Source organism: Pinus tabuliformis, chromosome Q (genome assembly GCF_031772625.1).
Source record: "Pinus tabuliformis cultivar Carrire ecotype Pingquan chromosome Q, CPIR1, whole genome shotgun sequence".
NCBI classification, from domain to species: Eukaryota; Viridiplantae; Streptophyta; class Pinopsida; order Pinales; family Pinaceae; genus Pinus; species Pinus tabuliformis.
Window position 1 is genome coordinate 57933508 of NC_142296.1, and position 22310 is coordinate 57955817.

Consider the following 22310-nt stretch of genomic DNA (forward strand, 5'->3'; position numbering starts at 1 on the left):
ACATGATCCAGAAGAAAGTCTGGAAGACCAGGCAGTTTAAGCCTGATTGTGCCAAGCCCTGATGGCTTGGATTTTGACTGATCTGCAAAGTATACTGCTCCATCAACATTGTCAGTGAAATCTTCAAAAAAATCTTTCCTATGAGTCATATGACAGGTTGCTCCTGAATCAAGCAACCAATCATTTTTCGAAGAAGCAAGTGAAGCATTAAACAAATCTTCATTTACTCCAATGTTACATTGTGCCTCAATATAGTGAGCGGATTCAGGTGCTTTACCTTTGTCTGTGTCATCAGTTTTACCTTTCTGCCGGTTTCTTCTCTGCTCAATTTTGTCCCATGGTAGCTTGCATGTAGAAGCATCATGTGATCCATTTCGTTTGCAGCGAATGCAATGCAGATCTGCCTTTTCTCCTTGAGAATGTCTGCCCCCCTGCCTTTGAAGTATCTTCCTCTTCCTCTTCGTCCACCTCTTCCTCTTGTAGAATCTTGAGCAGGATGCTTTTCTTTATGAGCAAGGCAAACAGTCTCTTCAAAAGATTCAGGGACTGTCTTCTTTCCAAAGGCTTTCTCTCTTTCAACAAACTTTTTCACAAGAGAGTCAAAGGTTATATCTTTAAGATTTCCATTTGCTTGTAATGACTCAAGATAATTGGAGTAGGTAGGATAGAGTGCTTTGAGAAAGGCAATAAGAGAGATATCCAACTCAACCTTAGTGGATTTAATATCATGCATTATAGACTTTATTTCAGATGCAAGAGCAAGAGGATCATTATTTTTCAGTTCAAGAGTGAAGAGTTTAATCATGAGCTGAACAACTTCAAGTGCAGAATGTGAATCATAGAGTTCTTTCAGCTTTTGTAAAGCTTCAAAGGCAGTGGAATAGGATGAAATATGACGACTTACTTCTTCATTTACAGATGCTGCGATCAATGCATAGGCTTTGTTGTTCTTGTTTTCCCAAATGACAAGTTCTTTATCTGATGTAGGCTGCACAGGGTCTTTGTCTTCTTCTCCGACACACACTCCTTTCCACAACTCATTGTAGATGAGGGTGTGTTTTACCATCCGAGACCATTCAGAATAGTTCTCCTTGCCAGTGAGAACTATTCCTACCATAGAGATGATTGAATGCATTCTGTAAAAAAATACTTCTGCTGATAGAGAAAAAAAAATACTTCTGCTGATATACAGTGAAACTGTACTCAAAAGGGCATTCTCAAAAATTTCAAATCTCTTCCAATATGTACCTCAATACTTCAAGCTGCAACATATTTTCTCCAAATTTATTTCTTCAAATCCCTCTAATGTTTGATATAAAAGCATCCAGTATTTCAAATATTACGTATTACATATCACTTCAACCTTTTAAATGTAATAAATGCCCCCCCGGATGCGGGTGATCGCTAGACATGTGGCACACAAGGCTCGTCCAAAGGGCAGGTGTCCGCCCGGACGAGCCAAGCATGACGGAAGGACACGCATTCATTCCACCACCCTGCAGCATTTAAGGAGGGGAGTAAAGAAGGTTGACAGAGGAGTCCTGTCGACATTCAAGGCGAGTCTTGAGAAGCGCATCATGGCGCTTCATAACAGCATTCTCCCAGACATTCTTCCGCCATTCCTTCCTGCAACTGTTTCGTTCTCACCGGAGGTGACGAAGGTTCTGAACTTTGATTGTGAATGTGGGTGTGTTGCTGCGGAAGAGTGGGGCAATTGGCAAGCTCACAAGCATGCCAATTGCGCCTCTGAGAATTTGGTAACGCCTCTCTGTATGCGTCTTTCGTTAGTTCCTGCTCTGGCTTCGTTAGAAGGTGAGGGGACTCAGAGCTTCAGCTCGTATCTGCGTCCATTGTTAGGTCCTGTTCTGGCTTCGTTAGAAGGTGTGGAGGCACAGAGTCTCAGCTCTCAATCAAACATTAAGAAAGAGGGTCAAGGCTCTGCTGCCACTGCTCTCGGCAATTGGGAAACTCAGACCTGGTCTGGCAGTATTTCTAGGCCGACAACACTATTTCACTGTGGAATTGAGCGCTCTGCTCATAAGACCAGCATGCATCGCACTCGGGGAAGAGGCAGCGGCGGCAGGGGTGGATATAGTGGCAGAGCCCCCTCGACTTCTTCCTCAATTGAGGAAACCTCTGAATGCAGAAGGCCGAGGGGTAGGCCCCCGGGCAGAGAATGATTGGGGGAACCTCCTGCGCGCATGGATTGTGGGCACACGGAACACCCAATGGTGAGATACCGCCTCCCCTGCACCTTAGCCAATTCTACTTTCTTTGTGACTGTCTCTGTTGAGCATTGTAGCAATCCCTGGGAAGATGAGGACGACAACCCTCGGGCCAACCCTCCGCGTGTTCCTGGGATCGTTCCCATGGTGGATATGGAATTCCCTGCTGTTGAGATGATGCGGCCCTTACATGACCCGGGAGCGAGCCTGAGAGAGCCTGTTGGTGACTCAGGCGCTGGCCCAAGCGACCGTGGAGCGCGCAACCTTGGCAAGGCTATCCTACAGCCTCCACGCTGCAAGGCAGAAGATGAGCCGCAGACCACTGACGAAGATTGACATGCCCAGCTCGCACTCCAGGTTCTACAGCAAGAATTTTTCTCAGTCTGCTTCCTATGCGGTTATATATGAGTCTGTCACTCTGTCTCTATGTAATTGTGTCGGTTTTATGTTATCTCTGTTCTGTGTCGATGTTCTGCAAGTGTTTATGTCCATGTGTCAGCTGCATGAATGTCGCCCTAAGTCTTTATCCATGTGTCCTCTGTCCATGTGTCCTATGCAATTCTGGCAAGAATTCTCAAGTGTCTACTGTCTGTCCACGGACAAATTTTACAGGGCCGCGGCCCCGTTGTAATTTTCACAATGTAACTCTGCTCTTGATGTAATATAATAGTTTAGTATTACTTAGAAAAAAAAAAATGTAATAAATGCCCATAAAATATTATATATTACTTCAACCCTTTAAATGTACTACAGGACAGATTAACAAAATATGTAGGAGCTTGATGTCAATGCTCAGACAACCAATTTTTAGAAATGGGTAAACCACTCGGGAGGAACCGCATCACAGGAATTTTTTTAAACCTAAAAATTGATGCTCAAGTCGAGATCACAAATGCGTTTCACATTATACTTATTACAATGACACAACAAAATCGATGTCGCACTTATCGACTGCAGCTCTTAGTTATAGGACTGAATCTTTCCACACACCTTTGGTTCCGATTTCGGCGAATGCTTTTCTCAGCCACGCCTTTAACGCCTGCATTGAGCCGCTGGATCTCGACATTCAGGAATTGGATCCGGGACGCTCACCTTTGGTTCCGATTTCGGTGAATGCTTTTCTCGGCCACGCCCTCACCCAAACTGCAAACCGCAGATCGAACATCGCTCCTCTTTGTGCAAATATCTCAAAACTTATTTCTAATTCCCTTTAGCTGCTTCAAAAAACTTATGTCCAAAATCCGCTGCGACTGCGCCTTTGTCTGGACGGAAGTTTTGAGGGCTCTGGGCTCTTCAACAGGCGGCAGTCTTCGCATCCAAGGCAGAGGCACTACTGAAGCTCCGAAGATTAGATGAGGCAGCGTATACAAAGGAAGCGGTGGGAGGAAGCGATATTGAATTGGAGGTTCAACATAGACGAGTGTGTAGTATAAAACACATCGTGGTATAAAAAACGATGGAAAAATCGGTATGGAAAAGCCCTTGGCAGCATTCAGTAATTAAAAAAAACTCGAAGTTGTAATGGTATACCGCACAGTGGTATGGGAATAACGTTACAAACGAGTTTAACACAGTTGAGCAATGTTAGGATGAGGAGTTAACGTCTGAGCGGTGGCAGGTATGGTAGTTTTAACCTATGTATGGATTAGCCAAGGAAATCGAGTGGTAAAGGGCGCGCAGGTATATAGGAGAACCGGTAATGGGAGTCAGTTGTTGTAAAATCACAATGGAGAGGCAGCGAAAAGGGCTCATAACCGATGCACAGAGAATCAATGAGACGCAGGACAGAGGCAGCACTCAGGACAGAGGAGCGCTCAGGACAGAGGCAGGAGTTACAACTATTTTTAGAACCTGGGACCTGTGCTCTGATACCATGTCAGGCCAGGGTAACTCCAGAATGGGCAGAAGAAAACTGATTGATTATTTCATTAGATAACTATTGTTTATATACATAAAATGGACGGATCAGTTCATCTTCTTGATGACTGTTCACGTTCCTGTTTACCCAACCGTTGAAGATTAGGTGTGAACAATGAATATATATGTTCTTTTTTCTAACTTGAACATTTTATGTATTTTTCAATCAACTTATTCTTTGGCCATATTTTTTCATGGTTCTCAGTTCAGGGGTCAACCAATTGATGACTGATCCAATTATGATAACATTGGTTTGCACCTCTCATGGTTTATCTTTCACATGAATTCATCTTTAAATAATAATTTGGAAGCCATTTTTAAGTGTCCTATTTCCTTACCAAATTCAGGCTTAACCTAAGTATATTGTTTCATGGATTTATTATTAACTTCGGTTGTTAATTAATCTCTTACAAATCTGGAATTTTCTCTTACGCATTATTAAATATATTTGAAACTCATCGCTTTCACTAATAAGGCTTAAATCTTGAAATTCACCTTCATTACACATAATAAGACAAATTTTGAGCTTAATCCACTCATTTCTTCCCCTATTTTAGCATGTAAGTTGATTGATGCAATATATGCTCATTTCACTAAGGAATAATCAATTTAGAGCATTATATCACTAGAGATTTGGGTCTTCTATGTCTATGTCACATATCTTTGTGGCATTCATTTTGTTTCATTGTTAAAGTAAAATCTTTGTATATTTAGATAAACATATTTAAAATTTGTGTAAGCTCTCATAATAATCATCGCATATCTAATGGATACACCCCTTGGCATCTTGAGAGCTATATCCAAAAGAGGAATTTGTACTAATATGATAGTGATACAGTAGGCAACTTATATACGTCGCCTCGAAGTTGCATCCATGGAATGGGCATTTCCACTTAGATGCAAATTTTGGTGGTAACATGGTGAATACCTCTCTAGATCTAGTTTCACACTAATGGAGAATAGTGAATTAAAAACTCACAAACCACAATTTGAAACAAAATATAACATTGCAAACCCTTTTGTGAGAAAACCCAACTGGAAGGTAAGGTCGCTCTGCTCTCTTTCTATGAATAGAAAATGGTTTTGAGTACACTATAGTGGAGAAATCCTTTGTGTGTGTTCACTCCCTCTCCTTCTTGGCTACTTTCCTCGCCTATGAAACAAATGCCTTCAAAAAAACAGAACCCCTTTTCCTCCTAATGGACCAGTTATAACATAGCCCGATAGCCTACTAGTGGTTATGTTTGACTCCATCAACTCTTAACCAAAGTTACAACATGGACTCCTCTAGAGTCTTTGTTGAAAATTGACAGCTATGGGATGAATTTCCTTGAATAAAATTTCATTTCTAACCTTTCTAAAGAGACTTTCTAAAAATAGAAAGTCATGTCTATCTTTACAACCATGACTTTCCAAAAATAGTAAATCACCTTCCATCAATTCGTAATCATATATATATGATGGAAAATCATTTAACTTGTCCTTAATCAAACTCAATTGTTTAACTTTTAACTTAATCATCAATATTATTATTATTATTACTATTATTAAAAAGGAATTCAAGTCTCTCCATCATGAGACTCATTCATGTCATATGTAACTCCCCCCAATTAATGCATATGTTACTCTCTATCTCTTAATGGATTCATTCCTCTCTCTATTTAATGCTCTTACAATCTCTTACACACATTAATGACTCGTCATAAAAAGATTCCTCTTATGCCTCTTTAATGCATAAGTTACACTTCTCTCCTAAATGCATAAGTTATTGTCTTCTTTTTTATGGCATAAGTTACACTCTCATTTTGGCATATGTAACTCCTCCTCAAGGCATAGGAGTTACTCCCTCGTGAATTCGACCTCCTTGCTCTTCCTATATATTTGTGTCTCTCATCCTCACTTGATACACTTACTTGTGCTTGAGAAAGGAGAATTAAAACTTGAGAAAGAGAGAGTTGGGGAGTCTAGGGGAAGATTGAGAGAGAGAGAGAGAGAGAGTCTTGAAGAGCAAGAGCAGATCTTAGAGACCCAAAATGATTCAATGTTTGCATCAACTACTACTATCAAAAATCTTCTTCAAATTTGGGTGGACTTCTTCATTCTCTCATTGTACTTTATATCTCTATCAAATAATTGATTTCTAATAGAAGAAGAATCTGGTCGGGTTTCCCCCCTGTGGGTTTTTCCCTGGTCATCGACCTAACTTCTTTGCGTCTCATTGAGCTCTTGGTTGTCCTCCATTATGCATATGGTTTATGTTTTATCTACAATTACTTAACCTATTTTGCATCATAAAGAAGTTTTGGATGTAAGTGATAGTAACAACATAGAACATCAGAATTTCAATAGTCTTCATCATGATCACACCCTTTTCCATGAAAATGGTTGCAAGTACATGAAGTAAGGCCTATGACCCGTCGGTTACTACAGTGCACAAATCCCTTTCTGGTTGTTGGTAAACCACCCACAAAGTCCATGGAAATGCTTTCCCAAGGACAAGTCGGTACATGTAAGTGATTATATATACACCACTTCCAATTACTAGGCTTGTTACAGTACAACAAAGCATGCATCCTCCTACAAACCTAGCTACATGTTCTTACATCTTAGGCCAATACACATCTCTGCAAGTTGCTCACTATCTCTAATCAGTTGTAATCACTCACCTTTAGGGAAACATAACTTATACGGCTTGAAGAGTAACTCATCCTAGAGTTCATAGTCAATTCCATTATCACCATTGTGCACATGACTCGGGCTCTACAACTGCTTAAGCACATCGTTGAAGTCCTCATCCTTTGAATATGCCTCTTTGTATGCATCATGTGTGATGGCTCCATGTGCATTAGAGTTTCCAAAGTTGTGATCGTTAATGTGGGTGGACTTAAAAATCATGTTGCCCAACTTGTTTGTGTTTTCATTCTTATACTTGATCACTAAATGAAACTATTGTAGAAAAACCTCACTCAAAATCCAGCAAACTTATCAATTTTTCAAGATTTCAGGATTGGGGGGATTAGAATGTTTTCAATGGATTTTGTCATGTACTAGGGTATGTGTTAAAATTGGCAACTAGGGCCAAATTCCACCTTAAGACAACTCATATGATGGAGATGATTATTGCATTGGATTCATCTTTTCGAGGGGTCCAATTTTGATGTAAAGATCATCTCATTCTGACAAGCAGAAGTGGAATTTTGAATTTATTCTCTTTCATGCACAAATTGTCAAGGTCGGCCTCAGTCAAATGTAAGCTTAAGAAGCCCAATGGATGTGTCTCCCCACCCTCAAAGAATTGTATAAATAAGAGTGACCTCTATCTTCATTTTGACATCACTCATCACAACATATATCTCTCTCTCCTCTCTTGATTGGTTAATATAGCTTGGGGACAGCTTCTCTCTTCTTCGCACGTGTGGCAAGAGGCTGAATACTTTTGGAGCAGAACAAGCTGAATTTCAGAGGAACAGACCAGCGTTGACCAAGGCTCATTTGACCTTTGTTGACTTCAGTTTTCAGGGCAGAATTTTGATATTTGGAGGCCACATTTGTTGGCACAGAAATCAGGGTATTTGGGACAGTTTGACCAGCGTTGACTTCAGATTTGACCGCAGAAAATAAAAGCAGTGTTTCTCTCTCTTTTGACTGGGTTTGACCAAACTGTTTTGGGCTGACTTTGACTCTCCTGGAAGGCCAAATTGGGCTGTTGTTGACCGAGCCACTTGGAGGACATTTTGGTGTTGCTTTGACCAGCATTGACATTCTGGTTAGGGCTGCAGTTGACTGTTTTTGACTGCTGATTTTGTCAAGGATGTTTTGGGCAAGTAAATTTGATATTTGTACTCTCTGTCTCTGCTAAACTATTGAATAACAATAAGAAAATTTGATCAAAGGGTTTTCCACACATTGGGGTTTCTCCCTCGCATCCGCCAAATCTTGTGTCCTCTTGTCTTGGATTGTCTTCTACACGTGTTTTTTTGTTCTATCTGCATTTACTATCAATGAGATTAAGTTAATGTGATTGCTACTGGAAATAATTGGAAATTGTCATTGGGCTGCTAAAGGAACATTGAAGTAAATTGTGCTAAAACATAGAACATACCATTGTTATCTAAAATTAACAAGAAGACTAGTGCAATTGAGTCACAAAGGGTAGTGGAAGTGACAAAGCGAGGGAGACCGTGCATGTTGTCGGAAAGGTAAGCTGCAAGTGGTTGATAGGCCAATCTCAATCGCCAAAGAGTCAGACTATGTGGCCAACAACCCACAGTAGCATAGCTGACACGAATAGGAGTTTGCTAGTGAAAGACTCGGCCAACGCAGATAGGAGTTTGTTAGTGAAGGACTCGGCCTAGGCATTCAAGTGCAAGGATACTACGGCGCATTCGTAATGATAGTTTTGTACAAAATGATAACTAGCAGCCAATGATTCAACCTATCTTGATATACATGTATGATGAAGCTCATGATGAAGATTTTGGAAGAGCTTTGTTCATCCCATTTCGGTCATAAGCTTTTAATCACTCCATCTGTCATATATTTGATTTGAGCACATGTATTGTCATACTAGATAAGAGTTATACAAGTTGCTATTTAATTTCTTTTAGTATTTTATTATCATGTGATTTAAGTAGATGATGTCATAATAAAAGTTTTTCCTCTCTACTATAGATGAGTTTCCTCAGCAGGGATTCCAGGGGGAACAGGAGAGGATAGGGCAGAAGGTTAAACATATTTTGGTATGAAGCAAGAATAAGAGAATAAGATTTTCTAATCACTTCGATGCAAACTATAATGAGTTAAACCAGTTAACTCAAACTGAGCATCTATATCTACATGGTCCTCCGCCTAACCCTCATGCATCACATAACTCCCCCCCTTAGCCACATCCTAGCATAATGAAAATTTCCAAACCCCATACACCGCCACAATCACAGACTTAGTGACATGATGGATGGGAACCAAATCCCATCATACCAACTTCTGGCATTGCTTATTGGCCCTCTAGTTCCAAGCATGTTATCCCACCACATGTTATAGGCCCACAGATCCCATCTGTTGTATCTCACATTGATCATAATTCCAGACAAGAGCCTCTGATTGCCCCTACACATGCAGAAAAAGAAAAACAACATGCAGTTGCCTCTCTTGTCTTCTCATCTACACAGTCCACTTCAGCTCACTCACATACTAGCACACCTAAAACTAAAAATGAAGGAAAAAGACAGATCTCCTTCTTGGACATTCACCCTAAGTTGTGCTTAGAAAAGAAAGGTGATTAGAAACAGAAGGTCACTAGTTTAGGCATGCATCCAGAGATATTTTGATTGTGACATTTACTCGACTTGATAACTACTTACTTTTCAGACTCTGATAAAGACATGATTTATGACAATGGTATCATTTTTTGGTAATGTTGTTATTTTGGGCACAAGGGAGACGCAAGGTTTTTGGCATACATGTCATTTTTAAATTGTTTATAAAGCCTCATATTATATTTTATGATAATCGTATATATTATTTGAAAATGCATTAGGATGTTATGGTAGACAATGGTGGATGATGTTGAAAGTTTCATCATGCTACCACTTATATTTCGTTTGTATCATTTTTTGGTAATGTTGTTATTTTGGGCATAAGGGAGACGCAAGGTTTTTGGCATACATGTCATTTCTAAATTGTTTATAAAGCCTCATATTATATTTTATGATAATCGTATATATTATTTGAAAATGCATTAGGATGTTATGGTAGACAATGGTGGATGATGTTGAAAGTTTCATCATGCTACCACTTATATTTCGTTTTTATGGGAGTCACAACGTGATATTTTAAATGATATATTAAAATGGAAACGAGCCTAGTGGGACCCCAACTACTTGAAATAAATTAGAAATTATATAAGTTTCCTCAAAAGGCCTCTTCTCCTAAAATTAAACAAATAAGCTAAATAAATTTAAAGAAAAAGAAAGTAGTTACCTTGTAACTGATTGAAGGAGGTTAGAAAAGGAGGAAGAGGCCATTGAGGAAAAGACCTTTTTGAGAAGTGAAGTGAGGTAAGCTATACTGTTTTTGTTTAACTGTATTTAAAAGTTTGTTTTCTAATTATATATATTTGCAAAATATGTATCGTTTTTTATGAGAAATTAAAAAAGGGATTTAAGAAACCAGGCTCAGTTCTCATTATCTCACTCAGCCCTGTGAGATTTGAAGTGTTGTTAGCAAAGCATTAGAACTTCATCCTGAACGGAAGGTACATGGAAAAGTCAGCATCTAAACATCCTTATGAAAAATATGAAAATCTGTGATAACTTCAATAAATGATGCAACAAGTAACAAAGTTGAATTGAGATACCCATGTAATAACCTAAAAAAAAAACAAAAAAACCATAATCATAACCATCATTTGAAAACCCAAAATGTCCCAGAAATGAAATGGATCATAAAAATCAGCCAACCATAAAATTATTGCCACGACTCCTCACTTCTAAATCTTCAAAACTAAACATTTAGTCTGCAAACACATTTTTCACACCACATAAAAATGAAAGTGGAGTAGTTGAGTTGAATCTTCATTGCCTTCACAATGCTTGTTTCATCCCTACAAACGAAGTCTTTAAAATCTACAAATAACTGGTGCTGCATTCCTCTAATGGATTCACCAAAACGAGAATGTGATCTTCAAATAAACACCTGAAACTACTAAAACTACATTTTGTGATGACGTACCACACCATAATGAGATACCATGCTCCATAACCATCAAATGTGCAATCAAGGGGTCAACAACAAAGAAAGCACATGTGAGAAGATCACCAAACCAGCGAGCATAATCATCCAACAAAGGAGAAGTAGGATTTCCCCAACCAAAGACCTCCATCAAATAACATGATTCCATGAAGATGTATCCCACTGTTGACCCTATGCTCCAACATACTAACTGGAAATATGCACCAATGTGATGCAAATCACAATGTGGAACCTCATATAGTTTGATTGGGCCTAATGTTTCCTCCTAAGAGATCACAGGATCATATCCAAAGAGGAGTAGTATGTGTACACCTATGTAGACTTTAGCAATCAAATCACTGCGCATAGGCAAGTTCCTTGTCCCACAAACCAAGGGGTCTCATACACCAATATGGTGTTTGTCTTGGACAATGGCTCCCTAGTCGATTCATGTATATAAATAAAGGCTCCAATGCAAACATAGAAGGTAGAAATTGAGGTCACAGATCTGCAATTGTTGATGGATTATTGGACGGAGATGTTGTGTACCACAAACAAAGTTTCTCCTAAAGAGTACTCACGTACTTACTCTACACACTTAACAGCTTCAAACTAAGCCCAGAGGTCTCTTGATTTGACAATTTTTTTATAGTCCTTCTAACCATCTTGAAATTAAAGCATCCTGAAAAACCCATGCAAGGCAACAACAAATGGGAATCCTTTGTAACTGATCCTAAGCCCGCAATTGTTGAATAAGGGACTCCCCATTATGACAAAGACCACCCTCTTGCAACAAGTTTGGTTCCAACAGTGTCTATAGTTTTCAAAACCGGCTGGTCTGAACTGGAAACTAGTCAAACCGGCCAGTTCATTAGCCTTGGCCATCAAAATGGTTGAAAAGCTTGGTTTTCTAAGCGGCCCGCCGTTTTTTGGTTTGACCAGCCATAAACCGGCCGGTTTATTGTCAGGCCAGCTATGGATCCCACAGAATGCAGTTTTGTGAGTTTTGATGTCGTTTTGAGGGAAATTTGGGGTTGTTTCCCTCCAAAAACAACCCCTCTAAGAAAAGCATACCTCCCCTCTCATTTGCCTCACACATATCAACACTAGCAATCAATGGTAATATTAAATTCTTAAAAGTAAAAGTGAAATGACTCAGGGTGTTTAAGAGTGGTTTCAACCTCATTGGATTTCATATGGAGAAACTAGAATTTTAGAGTTCGCTCAAAATTCAGCAGAATTAATGGTTTTCAGGATTTCATGTTTGGTTTTTGCAATGTTTCCATTTGATTCTATCATGCATGAGGGTATGAGATTGGCGTTCGATCAAGAGCATGAAGCCCCTTAAGAACCTTGATGTTGGTGGCATTAATTTTTGAACTTTGTTGATGTTGCTGGTATTGATTGTTGAACTCCTCTTCCATGGCCTTAACAAGAATGTACCCTTCACTCAAAGGAAGATAATTGGTTAGGCGTGCTAAGATTTTTCTACCACATTATAAGGTTGAGGAGATGAACCCTTCACTCAAACCAAAATCACTGGTTAGGCATGTTAAACTTTTTTAATTTCCATCATATTATAAGGTTGAGCAATCCAAGTCTGAAGAATTTGAGCGAGATGATGTTTATATATATCTTGCTGATGACGCCATTTTTAGTAGCATTGAATCAATAATGAGTTTCATGAGTGATCATGTTGATTAGTGATTTGTAGTTTTGACGTCTATTTTTGCTGCTACTACTACCACTTCTGCTAAGGTTGTAAAGGAGTTATAGTAATCCTCAGACACTCAGCCAGATTACTTATGTAGCTCATGTTGATGACCCCTTGTCTAGTAGTGGTGATGAGTTTGATCATGATGAGGAATGATCATGTTGATCACTGATATGTAGATTTGTAGTAGGCCAGTGACCCCATAGCTTATAACATCATTTTTGGACTCTAGAGGCCATTTAAAACATAATTGATTATGTATTATAATTTATGTTGCTGATATGTATTGCACTCGGTGCCAGTTTGATATATTCATCTTTACCTGGTATATAGATGAGCAAACTTACTATATTTTATCTCTATTGCGTTGGAATCATGGTTTTAAATCTTAAAAGTAGATTTTTTTTAATTAAAAACTAATTATTTCGTGTTTTTTTTAAAGACCAGTTCATTGAGATCTGACCAGTCCCAGCTTGACCGATTCTGGTTTGCTACATCGCATAACAGAACCAGAAATGCAAACATCCAGATACAAAAATTGTGATTTCAGAGACTAAGACAGGTGCTAAGAGGTAAGATACACTTCGCAACATTATGCAGTCACTGTCAATTCTTCAAATACCATTAATCACTTAAGGAGGATGACCTAATGTGAACAGATCCAGTATTATAGCCGTTAAACCTTCCACTCTGCATAACAGAACCAGAAATGTAAACATCAAGATACAAAATTTGTGATTTCGGAGTCCAAGACATGCGCTAAAGATAAGATACCACACACTATGCAACATTAAACATTAACTGTCAATTCCTCAAATATCATTTATCACTTGAGAAGAAGGATGACCTAGTGTGAGTCAAGCAGATTATGAAATGCCATACCTGTACTAAAGGCATCAGAATGGGTAGAATTTCATCACCAAATACAGTAGAGAGTACATCAAGCCCGGCAGCACTGCATTTTCTCAAATTCCAGGAATTGATAATGTCATCTTCCTGTGTATTTCCATTGCATTTATCATTCAGCCACATGAACATGATTCTTACCAGGGAAAAAAATACCAAAACCCACACAGATAATTCACCTAATAAGTCAATGATAGTTATATATTTCTACTCAGATTGACATAAAGACTTTAGCAAGACTAAGATGTGGACTGTGTCACAACCATAAAAGGACGACATCATGCAAGTTGATCACTGGACTTCTTCATACTAGCAGAATGATCTGTTTTAACTGGTTATAAAAAAACCCAGCACATTTGCTTTTCAGTAATTTGACCACATCCTCTAATCTAGATATAATAAATCTCCAATTCTATTTATCAACTTAACAAGATCCCACAAAAGCAATAAATTTAGTTTTCCATGGATGTAAATACGCAATTAATACATTACACCAGACCACACTGCAGAGTAACATGCAGCAATAGCCAAACTACAATGCACAATAACCGGAATAATTGCCAAATGCAAATTAAATGTCATTATGCTATAAACTATGCCTTCAGCAAACAGCAAAATTATCAAAATCAAACAAGTAAAATGTGCATACATCTTCCTCCTCAGCACCATCTGCTCCATGAGCTCGTGAAGTGCGAAATCTAGGTTTCAAATCCTGTGAACAAATATTTTCAAAACAGTTCTCTTTATTGTTAAACTACAACTTTAAACATAGAACCTTTAACCATTCCATGACATAGATCACAGAATCAACAGAATAACCTGATCCCTGTCCGGCACAGTTTCATCCACCTGAAATAACAGATAAGAAAACATTCATTCATGGGACACAACAACAAACAAAACAACAACAACAACAACAACAAAAAGTCTTAGAACCAGAATAAGGTCATAGACATCTTATTTTACAAAACACCTTAACTACCCCAGAACAAATGACCCACCTCCGCATCAACAAGTGCTTCATCATCATCTGCATATACCATGTTCAACAGCAATACCTACAAAATAGGTAGCAATTATGAAAATATACACTACAAGGCATTTCTGGAAAGACTGCCAATAAAGATACTAGCTACCTTTACTAATGCTAAGACCAGAGGTTTGAAAATACCGCAATCAAGGGTGAGAGAAATTCCCTCAGTATCTCTGGAGGAAGACGAGCTTCGCAAAATGCAGACCTGATTAAATAAAGAAAAATACTGGAAACAGTGACTTCCTAAAATTCCCCTCAAAAATCTATGAAACTTTCTAGTAAAATAAAGCAATACTCAAGAAAAATATTGAACTCTACCAATACAACTGGAAAGATTTGCCACCTAAAAGGACATCACTATGCATATCTGATGCTGTGGATGAATTTTATGCTCAGAAACTTTAACTCCTATTATACCACAATCTTATAGAAATGTTGACTCACTAGTTGTGTTAAGGATACTGATTTTTATGACAGCAAAAATAGAATACCAGAATTCACATGCTTCTAGAGCAACATCCGCATCGCTGTCCTGATTTGCTTGCAACATGTATTCAATGACATTTCTCATGTGGGGCTGCACAATAAGTTTTCAACCCAATCATAGAAATAAAAACCCCTAACTTTATACTTTTCAAATCCAAAGAGTGAATTCTAAAACCCAAAAGAAGTAACTTCACAGTTGCCTAAAAGAAAGTTCAGTAATCAGTTTGCCATGCAGTCTATTAGACACTGCAAATCTATAAACTAGAAATCCAAGTCGATATAATGTTAAATAACTGCAACAAAAAGTTAACTATATAAATCCTAGAAACAAGACCTAGCATTTGTGAGACTAATACAGAATCAATAACAAAAAGGAGCATCTGCATAGATAAGAAAACCAGTAAATAAAACTGGAAAGAAAATATGTCAAAAGACCTGCCTGTATGAAACATACATACCACAAGCATCCATTAGTGGACAAGACAACTGGTTATAGCAACCCACCTGCAGGAAATCAGGCCGAATCTCAAGCAGTTGAACCAAAGCAGCACATACCTGGACATCAAAATGACATTACTACACAAAATTCCCATCCAAATCAACAACCAAAAATGAAATAAAGATGAGCCTGATCATTTTCACTCCATTGAACTTGCATATCTTCACTTATCCAAAAAATTAAACAGAAAAAATAGCAAGATAATATTGAGCTGACAGGAAGAGCGCCGATAAAGTTTTCAAGTTTTTATATCTAATTCTGAGAACTAATCAACATTTTACATGAGAAATTGTTCGCTTGTTTTTTCTACACCTCATGGTTACACAAAATGTTGACAAATCTTCTGGAGAAGCTATGAAAGCAAAATATACCATGATACATTATTATTAGTCCACGACACACTGCACATAGCTGAATATCAATATATATGAAAATTCAAACAGCAACAACATTAGGCAAATTGTTTGACTTGAACAAAGGAAGCACATCATCAGGGGAGGTAGGACTTGGTCTTGGAAGGGTATTGGTCTTGGTCTAGAGGTCTTGGAATTCATCAATTGAAGGATCTATAAGAAGAGAAGAGATTTACAGGTTTTCCTCTCAAGTGGAGAGGTTTTGTCCTTGGCTTGCAACCTATACCTTTTGTACTTGTGTACTATTGTTCTTCTTGTTCTTGGTAGTTGTTTGATGATAAACAAACATAATAATAAGACAAGTTAATAAGTAAGAAAAAGTAAAAAGATATCACAAGTAGTTATCATAGAAAGAGAAATCATCCTAACTACTACCCTATAGATTTCTCAACAGAAAAGAGGAAAAATAATGTTGGTCCAAGGAGACAACATCAAGGATTCAAGAAGGGATTCAAACAAAGAAGAAAAGGAGGGTGCTACAATTGCAAAAGGTCTGTCCACTATGCAAGAGAGTGTCCTTACAAGAAGGATTATCCAAGGGATGATGACAACAACAACCACAACAATTTCAAAGGCAATGGCAATCAAAGGAACAACAGGTTCAACAACAAAGGAAAGAGAAATGCTCCCGCTGCTCGAAATGGAAATGGTCGACCTCCCAGGAGGGCAAGAAATGCTAGGAATTATGAAAGTAATGTTGTAGAAAAACAAGACGAGTTTTATCTTATTCCCGCTCTATCTGCTACCTCTCCTCCGGATACATTGGATCATTGGTTGATTGATAGCGGAGCCTCAAGGGACTTCATTAGGTACAAGGAGGTCCTCCCAAATTTGGTTTAAAAGAAGACTAATTTAAAGATCATACTTGGAGATTTTGCCACCTACCCGGTGAAAGGAATAGGTATTGTCACTCTTCACTTGAATCAAGGTCAAACAATTCATCTTCAAGAAATATTGTATGTGCCCGATTTGAAGAACCTGGTGTATATTTCTACAATGGAATATAAAGGCTTCAAGGTAGCATTCGTTGATGGAAAGGTACGTATTTGGCAAAGAAACCCTAAAGATGCATTTACTCTTGGATTTAGGGTTGACGGTCTTTATCAAGTTAGAGGAAGTCCTTTGGGATCTTTAGCAAGCGATACTTCTCTTCAATCTGACTATGGCACCAGAGATTTGCCCACTTACATTACAAAGCCTTCCCTGGGATAAGGAAGATGGTCACAAGTATGCCCGAGTTCAACATGAATCATGAAGGTGTTTTTCAGGGTCGTGCAGCTGGGAAACACACTAAGGGACCATTCCCTTCTAATGAAAGCAAGACAACTGATATTCTTCTATTGGTCCATTCTGACTTGTATGGTATGTTGCCTATAACATCATTAGGAGGATACTCATATTATGCAATCTTTGTGATTGACTACTCTCACAAAACATGGGTCTATTTCTTGAAAAGGAAAGATGATTCAAATGGTTTTGTTCTTTCAAAGCATTGGTGGAAAATCAAAAAGGAAAGAAGATCAAGATATTGAGGACCGACAATGGAACTGAATATGAATCAAATGAGTTTAATGACTTTTGCAGAGAGGTTGGCATTAAGAGGGATACAATAGTCTCGTACATTCCTGAGCATAATGGCATTGCTGAAAGGAAGAATTGAACAATCATGGAAGTCACCCATGCCATGCTCCATGATCAAGGCCTACCAAAGTTCTTATGGGGAGACGCAGCCAACACTATCGTATATGTTCCAAATAAGAGCCCACATCAAGCCTTGAATTCAAGACACCTGAGGAAGTCTTCACTGGTAAGAAACTCTTTGTTTCTCAGTTTAGAATATTTGGGGTCCTGTGTATTTCCACGTGCCTAAATAGAAAACGAATAAGTTGGAAGCTTCTGGGAAGAAAGGAATATTCATCAGCTACATTGAAAATTCAAAGGCATATAGAATCTATGTGCTTGGTCAAAGAGATGTGGAAGTAAGTCGTGATGCCCCCTTTTATGAAAACACTGCCCTTAGGAAAGCCAGAGATCTCCTTATCGCAAGGAAGGTTGATGATGCTGCTGAAAAATAGGATGAACCTCTGACAGATGAACCTATGCATGATGTTGAAGGCCCGATGGATCCTATCGATCCACCTCCTGGTGATACCTCTACCTCAAGGAAACATCCACTATGGCTCAAAGATACTCTCGAAGATGCTGAAAGACATATTGCTCCAAGAGGGACATTTCGTGAAAGTAAGAAGCCGAACAGGTATCAAGGTTATTTGGCTGCTATGAGTACTATTGTTCAAGTTGAACCATGCACGTTCGAGGAAGTCGTAAAACACCAAGTTTGGAAAGATGCGATGAATGAGGAGTATGAGTCAATCATGAAGAATGATGTCTGGGATGTGGTTCCTAGACCCAAGGACAAGTTTGTGGTCACTTCTAAATGGCTTTACAAAATTAAACATGGCGTTGATAGCAGTGCTGAAAAATATAAGGCCAAGTTTGTTGCTCAAGGCTTCTCTCAAAAGGAAGGAGTGGACAATGAGAGATATTTGCACCAGTTGCTCGATACACCACTATCCGATCTATTATTGCTCTCGCTACCAATCAAGGATGGATCCTACATCAAATGGACATCAAGACTGCTTTCTTGCATGTCTCACTTGAGGAAATCTACTTGGAACAACTTTAGAGGTTCGAAGTACAAGATCGAAGGACACATGTATGTAGGTTGAAGAAAGCCCTCTATGGGTTGAAGCAAGACCGTAGGGATTGGTAATGAGAGGATTGACAATCATCTTATGAAGCTGGGATTTACAAGGAGTTATGTTGATCCAAACCTATACTTCAAAGTTGAAAAAGACATGCCTCTCATTTTGGTCATTTATGTTGATAAATCTCTTTCTGACCAGTGTGCACCCTTTCATTTACCAATGCAAGATGGAGTTGACTTCCGAGTTCAAGATTAAGGACCTAGGATTGATGCACTACTTCCTAGACCAGGAGCTTCGACAAAAGCCATGTGAGATTTTCCTTTCTCAAGGAAAATACATTGTGAAGCTACTAAAGAGATGTGGGATGGTGGATTGCAAGTTTGTATCTACTCCGATGGAACTCAACTTCAAGAAGCTATGTGGAAGTGTTGTTAGATTGGCAAACCCTTCCGAGTCTTGACAACTTGTGGGGGCCCTAATGTTCTTGGTTAACTCTCGTCTAGACATATGCTTTGTTGTGAATACTTTGAGTCAATTTATGGTTGAGCCTCGTCACATACATTGGATTGTTGCTAAGAATCTCTTGAGACATCTCCGTGGCACAATCAACTATCGGTTGAGATACACGGCCGAGAATTTGAAGCTTCATGGATATTTTGACGCTGACTGGGCAGGCAGTGTGGTGGATCGAACGGGCACATCTGGATGTTGCTTTTCATTGGGGTCTTTCTTGGATGAGCAGGAAGCAAAAATCAGTTGCTCTAAGCACATTGCAACTAGTATGGCCTGTTGTGAAGCTATATGGTTGAGGAAGCTCTTTAGTGAGCTATTTAAGCATGTGTTGGATACCACCGTGATCTATGGCGATAACCAGAGTGGGATTCGCCTTTTAGGGAATCCCATATTCCACGACTGCTCCAAGCACATTGATATCAGGTACCACTTTAGCCGGGATACGCCACAACAGGGAGGAATAAGGCTCCAACACATCAAGACTAATGAGCAGGTTGCAGACATCCTCACGAAGCTTGTGGGGAAGGTCAAATTCTTAGCCTTCTGAGAGAGACTTAGAGTCTTGGAAGGACCCTCCATTGAGGGTCCCACTTGAGTTGGACATTGAGCTCTGGTAGCTCCTGGGGGCTTGGGGTACTTCTTGGACTATGAGCGACCATAAGATGAGTGGTTCACCTTCCCCTATAGGTGCATTGTGTACAGGGTGAGTGGTTCACTTCCCCTGTGATACCCAATGATGGTTGACATCTGTGTAGGGTGAGTGGTTCACCTTCCCCTACGATTGATGACATGTGTGTAAGGTGAGTGGTTCACCTTACCCTACGATTGATGACACGTGTAAGGTGAGTGGTTCACCTTACCCTACAATTAATGACATATGCATAGGATGAGTGGTTCACCTTCTCCTATGGCATATAAGCAGGATGAGTGGTTCACTTTCTCCTATGGCATATAAGCAAGATGAGTGGTTCACCTTCTCATGTGGATGCCCCAACATACATCCTACCCATGTAGTCTGGGACTCATGGGAAGTACCTCTCATCTGGCCAACGAGTTGGGAAAAGTGGATAAGGACCATAGCACTACGGATGAACGCATCGTGTACTGTCATACTACCTATGTCTAGGATGCATGGTATTCAACAGCTTGATCTGGGATCAAATCTGATTGGGGTTCCACCCCTAGACTGACTTCAGTGAGTGGAGAGTGGCAAGGTCTTGTGACTCACTCTCGATTGTTCTTCTTCATTATTACATCAGTGTTAAGCAGAGTTAAGATGAGATGCAGAGAGGGTACATGATGACAGAATGGCATGATGATGGATGGATTGGCAGTTGGAATACTCCCTATTTGAGAGGGGGTGTTAAAATTGGAAACTAGGGCCAAATTCCACTTTGGACAGCTCATTTGATTTAGATGATTATTGCATTGAATTCCTCTTTTCGAGAGGACCAAAATCAACCTAAAGATCCTTAAATTTGGATAAGCATAAATGTGTTTTTGAATTTATTCCCACACATCTGCAAATTGTAAAAGCGGACCACATCTTCATGAAGCCCAAGAGACATGTCACTTCACCCTCAATGACTTGTATAAATATGAGAGACCTCAAGCCTCATTTGGCATCATCTCATCTCACACATTCTTCTCTCTCTTCATTTGATTGGTTCGTACAACTTATTGGGCATCTCTTTTCCTCACACGTGTGGCAACAAAAGGACGAATTGCAGGACGAATTATAGGGCCGAAATTTCAAAGTCTATTGCAAGTTTGACCAATGTTGACTAGGGGTGTTTTGACCACATTTGACTGCGATTTTTGGGTCAAAATTTCATTTTTGGCAAGCCGCATTTATTGGCACAGGAACTGAGGCATTTTGTTGACTTTGAACATAGAGTTTGACCAAGTTTGACCATTGTTTCATCACTATTTTGAGCTTATTTTGACCAACAAAGAAGGTCGAGTTTGGCTGGGTTCGACCGAACCGCATAAAGGATTGTTTGCTATTGTGTTGACTTTCTGGTTAGGGCTGAGTTGGGTTGTTGTTGACTACAGATTTAACAGGGTTGTTTAACTAAGATTTGGCAAGTCAATATTGACTTTATTGTACCCTCTCTCTGTGTTGAACATTTGATATGATAATAAGAAGAATTGATTAACGGGTTTTCCCCATCTTGGGGTTTTTTCCCTAGCATTTGCCAAATCTAGTGTTCTTTTGTCTTCTGCATTTTACTGTTCATGTTCTGTCTACAATTACTGTCAATGTGACTACTATTGAAAAACTAAATTGGAAATTGTCATTTGGTTGTTAAAAGGACATTGAAGTAATTCTGCTAAGCATACAACATACCATTGTTAACTAAAATTATCACTTGTTCAAGTTCACATTACTTGCATATGATCTTCTCTGAGATGCACACAAATACACAAACCTTTCTTAGGAAAGGTTTAAGATGCCATGGATACCATGTTTGAGAAAACCATGGAAATTATTACATAGGAGGCTCCCCCTCTTCCTTTTCTGAATTTCAATTTTGCAAAGCAAGCAAGGTCCATCATTGTTACAAGGTGGAATGGCTTTAACACTCTATTGCACACTTTGGCACATGCTCTATATCCAAAAATTTATGATGAAGATTCCATTGGTCAAAGCAATGGAAGAGCAAGGCCCCACATAAGGACAAGGAGGTGGTCAATGGATTGAAAAAAGCATTTTAGAAGTTGTTTCCAACTTCTTTACAAACTGATGTGAGGGAGGCATTTGCTTATTTCGCTACTAAATTAGAGGATTTTGCAAACATATCAACGTTGGATGAGAGGAAGGCCATGAACTAGGTTAAGTGGTGGACTTGTCATGGGGCAAATGGTGTTTATTTGCATGGTCTTGCTAATCATATTCTATCACAAGTGGCAATTCTTCATCAACAAGAAGTAATCAAAATACATATAATTTCATTCACTCTATGAAGCACAACAGGTTGGGATTGCAAAAGGCTAAGGATCTTGTATATGTGCATTCAAACCTATGCCTTTTGTCTAATAGGGTTGAACAATGTACGAGTGGACCTCATAAAGGTTGGGATGTGGAAAAAAATATCCAAACATAGAACTCTCTCTTGTTGTTCTTAACGTTAGTGGTAATGCAAGTGGAAGTACTAGTAGAGTTG

The 22310-nt window shown here is 39.1% G+C and overlaps 1 protein-coding gene across 1 annotated transcript in view; it reads right to left on the bottom strand.

Annotated features, from left to right (window-relative positions):
- Positions 1 to 22310, bottom strand: part of LOC149218282 (transportin 1) — a 218164-nt gene that overhangs the window by 179066 nt on the left and 16788 nt on the right. The window contains exons 6-12 of the mRNA XM_089383890.1: positions 15515 to 15565; positions 15016 to 15101; positions 14663 to 14729; positions 14493 to 14549; positions 14311 to 14340; positions 14141 to 14203; positions 13468 to 13581 (exon numbers count right to left, since the gene is read on the bottom strand). Of these exons, the coding sequence (XP_089240016.1) occupies positions 13468 to 13581; positions 14141 to 14203; positions 14311 to 14340; positions 14493 to 14549; positions 14663 to 14729; positions 15016 to 15101; positions 15515 to 15565 (468 nt within the window). The remainder of the gene's footprint in view (positions 1 to 13467; positions 13582 to 14140; positions 14204 to 14310; positions 14341 to 14492; positions 14550 to 14662; positions 14730 to 15015; positions 15102 to 15514; positions 15566 to 22310) is intronic.